The sequence below is a fragment of the Clytia hemisphaerica genome, unplaced genomic scaffold, assembly GCF_902728285.1.
Source record: "Clytia hemisphaerica strain Z4C2 unplaced genomic scaffold, Clytia hemisphaerica genome assembly, whole genome shotgun sequence".
Classification (NCBI taxonomy): Eukaryota; Metazoa; Cnidaria; class Hydrozoa; order Leptothecata; family Clytiidae; genus Clytia; species Clytia hemisphaerica.
In genome coordinates, this window is record NW_027104501.1 from 1113 (window position 1) to 6319 (window position 5207).

Consider the following 5207-nt stretch of genomic DNA (forward strand, 5'->3'; position numbering starts at 1 on the left):
TATTTCCTCTGTTGCTCATATCCTTTGGTACCTAGATCAGTGTATTTCGACCACTTTCAAAAACTTCTCATCTTGCCTCCTTAGTCTGCCTTTTTTGTGTTTTTATTCCTAGGGCCTCATACTTTAATTGCATCTGAGACGTGGGAAATAAGTTAGAAATAAGTCTATTCATGTGTTAGCATGTGTTAGTGGGTAGGTGGGTTAAATGTCGAAATTCTTTTTCAAATCCAGAAACATTGGATTTTCTATTCTATGGCTCTATGGACTATGCCAAATGTTAGGTGGGTCACTCACAAATCAATTTTAGGTTAGAAAAACGTCAAAGCTGACCCACCCACCCACACCCTAAAACATCAAACAATTGAAATCGATGAAAAACTGCCTTCATCGGCATCGCTGTTTTGACAGCCATCTTGATTTTCACTATGGTATGGCTAGCATAGTTTCTATTCCAGATCCCCAGGCTCGATAGACCTTTTTTCACATTTCGCTAAATGCTCAGAGCGCGACGGCCCATTTTCCCTTTCCTATCTTTCACCTTACCTGTTTATTCTACTTTCTGAGACTTAGTTTCTCATTTCTGACTGAGTTTTCATACCTGTCAATCATTTGTCCATCAATTTCGACCAGTCTAATTTTCGCACCGAGTGGGATTCGAACCACCATCAAAGAAAGACCTTCAGATTTGGAAAGCCAGCGCTCTATCCGTTGAGCCATCGCCGCACAGCAAAATCACGCAATTCATAACATACTATACCAAACTGGCAAAAGACGGGGGTAATCTTATTGTAATATGGGTAAAAGTACCACTTTTTTAAACTTGACTGAAATTCGAGCCGTTACTAGCAACCCTGCGGGGCCCAAGACGCCAAGTATGCACCCGGCACAGTGACAAGCCGTTACTAGCAACCCTGACCCTACCTCCCAATACCCCCTGAATCACGGAATGACGGATAGGAAAAATTATCAGGGAAAAAAATTGCTCGTCGCGCTCTGAGCAATCAGCGAAATCTCTTTTTTCAAAGAGGACGTCCTGTTGAATAATTATGTAGTCCAGCTATAAAAACAATGATAGAGCCATGCATGATTACTGAATCATGCATATTGTAATAATTATGCATGGTTTTATCATTGTTTTTCTGCTGGACTACATAATTATTCAACAGGGTGGCCTCTTTGAAGAAAGGTCTATAGGATCGATCATCGGAACGGCTCGATGACGGATCGATATGTGATCGATGATTTACTTAACGATCAGATAGGAGATTGATAGAGGATCGATACTCAAGATTTTTTTAAAGGGGAACGGCACTAATTTTAAAGAATTAAAATTCATGAAGCTTCACATTAAAAAATCACATCCCAAAAAAATCTCTTCACAAAACTTTCTCTTTTTTTCTAAAAGTCATAACAATCTCTGCGTTTATTAAGCTTTGAAAAGACCCACTTTTGTACATTCAGGAAACTAGGTCGAGCGCAGAATTTTACGTCATAAAAGGCAAAAGGCAGATTAAACAAATGTTATAATGAGATGATAAGCAAAACGGCTCTCTCATCTCTCGTTTTACAGTAGAAGGATTTTACGATTTTAAGAGAGAAGAAAAATCATTTTGTGAAGAATTTAATTGTAGAAGCAGTAAAAGTAAAATGGTTTCAAGTTGCGGTGCTTATGGTTGTACCAACCGTGGTGAGGAGAAAGCAAAGGAAAAGAAGAAGCAACACGAAAAGAATGACGACAAGACTCAAAGTGAACCAAAAAACGACGCAACCAAACAAATAAAGAAAACCCTCAGTTTTCACTCTCTTCCTAAGAATGCAAGCCTTCGAGAGCAATGGGAACGAAATATACGAAGGGAAGGAAAATTACCAAAGAGTCTTGTGCTTTGTTCAGAACATTTTGAGAGCTCCTGTTTCGAACGAGACCTCCAGGTAAATGCTTGTTTTTTTCTCTTTCCTTATCCCAATGGGATCCTTCTCTCTTAATAGCCGTAGCTAGCCCGCATTTGTGAGAAATCCCCCACAGCTGAAATATCTTTAGCACCCCTGTCTCAGTGCCTTGGTGTAGTGTTTTCACTCACTTGGGATAGTATCCACTAAATTCTGGCTCAATAAGGTCACTTGGATGGTTTGGATTAGACTTATAAGATTTTGAGCACATATGAAACAGGGGTGTTAACAACAACTTTGGCTTAATTTGCTTTTTTACTTTTACAGGCTGAACTTATGGGAATACCATCGAAACGAAAATTGAAGGAAGATGCAGCAGTGCCAACCATTTTTTGCTTCTCGAAAGAACCTAAGTCAAGGCCAATGTCAAAAGCAAGGTCTGAGCGCGCAAATAAACGACAATTTATTGAAAAAGTTTACGAAGAGAGAAATGTCGAGCCAACCAGCACCGAAAATATCGAACCTGTTTCAAAGGCACCTGTCATGGTAGACAAGTCCATATCAGCTGGGACACCCTTCAAAAAAGTGACATCTCGGGGAACACAATACCATGACCAACCCAATCACTCACAGGATAAAGAGAGAACTCATAACATTGATTTCCCAGGACCATTGAAAGTGAAATTTGAGAAGAAAAAAAGACAGACACAAAGGTAAAAGAGACAAATACAGAAATAACATTTCCACCTGATGTGATGGTCACGTTTAAAATTGAAAGTAGTGATGACAAGGAACCGATGGACGTAATCGATAGTAGCTCTGATGAAGAAGAGGACGACCCATCAGATCTGACATTCGAACCCGATCCCACAGACAGTGATTCAGATAGTGATGTAGAGAGTGAGGAGTCGATCGGCTTGCCCAACAAAGACACAAAGTTCATCGTTTACTGGTCTTGTCTAGCACAACTTCTTTCATTTTGTTCTCTATGCCACCAAATTGCCTCGATAACGAAATGTGTCACTCGAGGAACTAAGATAATCGTTACAAAGCTTTGTGTGAATAATCACGAAACCAAATGGGAGTCACAACCAGATGTGAGAGGAATGGCTGAAGGGAACATTCTTATGGCAGCATCAGTTCTCTGTTCAGGTGCTACTTATCGTCGAATAAGTGAGATGATGGGAATCGCCAAGGTAGCCTTTATTAGTGAGAGATCGTTTTACAAAATGCAGAAAGCTTATCTCCTACCTGCTATTCATCACGTCTACACTACATTCAGAGAAATAATCATCGCTGAGATTATTGAGAACGGTCCGATTCACGTTAACGGAGATGGAAGATGCGATTCTCCCGGCTACAGCGCTAAGTACGGTACTTACACGATAATGAACTCTGCTGATGGTCAAATTGTAGACTTTAACGTTTCACATTGCCGTATAGCAGGAAATTCCAATCGAATGGAGCTTTTTGGACTTAAAGATTTACTGAGACGCCTCAAAGAGTACGGAATCAAAATTCTAAGCCTCACTACTGACCGCCATACACAAGTAAGAAAGTTCATGAGAACAGAATGTAAAGACATTCCTCACCAATTCGACATTTGGCATTTTTGTAAGAGCATAAAAAAACGGCTGATGAAAGCAGCTAAAGCTAAGAAAAATGCCGAGTTGTTGTTGTGGGTAAAATCGATTATCAACCATTTTTGGTGGTGTTGTAAAACGTGCGGTGGAAATGTTGAAATCTTAAAGGAAAAGTGGCTCAGTATTCTGGAGCACATCACCAATAAACATACGTTCAAAGGAAACAAGCATTATAAATCATGTGAGCATGGGAAACGCCTTGGACGTAAATGGCTGAAAAAAGATTCGTCAGCATTTGTTGCACTCAAGAAAATTGTTGCTGATCCTAAACTTTTAAAAGATTTTCCATATCTTACCGAATTTAACCACACAGGAAATTTAGAAGTATTTCATTCCTTGTATAATAAATATTGTCCGAAACGTCTGCACTTTTCATACGAGGTTATGGTTGCTCGATCACAACTTGCAGTTTTAGATCATAATTCATCTGTTGGTCTACAGCAAGCTGAAACCAAATCTGGCAAAAAACGTAACAAGATCACATTCACTCGTATCACTCAAAGTTGGGTATCTAAACCAATCAAAGAAGCGAAGGACAAAAGCTACATAAGCAACATTCTCGAAGAGGTTTTTTATCTACGGGAAACTCGTGAGAAATACCCTCTCCCAAACCTGCCTAAGCCACCAAAAAATATCGCTACAGAACCTAAACCAGATAAGGAGGAAGTTGTCAGAAAAAGCAGGTCTAGATTTTGTTAAATTTTGTACATTTTTTTCATAGTTGTATCTTCAGTATTTTTAATATATATGTATGGTGTATAATATTACTCAATAACATAAACCACTCTTTCTTAATTGTTTATCAAAGAAGTTCCTCTTTTGCCGTTTATGACGTAGTAGTTCCATTTCTCTCTTTTTGAACGCGCTATAGAAAAAAGAGCTTTAAACAAGGATATTTGAGTACTGATTTTTTTTCTCAGAAAAGGATTTTAACTGTCTAGATTGATGAAAATAAATCTTATATAGCCATTAGAAGCCAAGATATCAGTTTTGAAAATCGGTGCCGTTCCCCTTTAAGCTTATGATTAGTTATCGATTATTTATCAATCTATCATCGATCTTTTATCAATCTTATCGACCCTATCGACCCTATTGACTCTTTCTAAAAATCAAGCTCTAATATTAATCGATCTTTCTCGCTATCGATTACCTATCAACACCTATCGATACATGATCGATACATGATAGATGCATAATCGATTTATAATCGATGCATACTCGATTATTGATCGATGATGATCGATATATACTCGATTGAAATACTAGCTCGATAATGGATCAACGAAGGATTGATACTCAAGACTTTTTAATGGCTGAATCTTCCATCAATCTCCTATCCGGATCGTTAAGTAATCCATCGATCACACATCGATCCGTCATGGAGCCGTTCCGATGATCGGTCCTATCGAACGCGGGAGTCTGGTATATTTGAAAAAAGAAACAGAGATATAATTTTTAACTTGTTCACAAAATTCCCGTAATTAATTATCTGTGTGTAGTATATAACGACAGAAATAACAGCCATCTGCAAAGATTCAAGGGCCCCTCGGGCTGTCAAACAAAGAAAAGACATAAACATTGGGCCGTTTGTTTTGGTTTTCAAAACAGAGACGAAGCGATCAAACAGAAACATAGCGAGAAGTAATATTTGGCATGGAATGAAAAATCAATGTTTCT

At 38.5% G+C, this 5207-nt stretch overlaps 1 protein-coding gene across 1 annotated transcript; it reads left to right on the forward strand.

Moving 5' to 3' along the window:
- Window positions 1-2589: 2589 nt before the first annotated feature.
- On the forward strand, window positions 2590-4525 carry LOC136821798 (uncharacterized). The gene has a single exon (XM_067078015.1). It carries the CDS (start codon window positions 2643-2645, stop codon window positions 4227-4229), a length of 1587 nt encoding a protein of 528 aa, XP_066934116.1. The 5' UTR covers window positions 2590-2642; the 3' UTR covers window positions 4230-4525.
- Window positions 4526-5207: the final 682 nt, after the last annotated feature.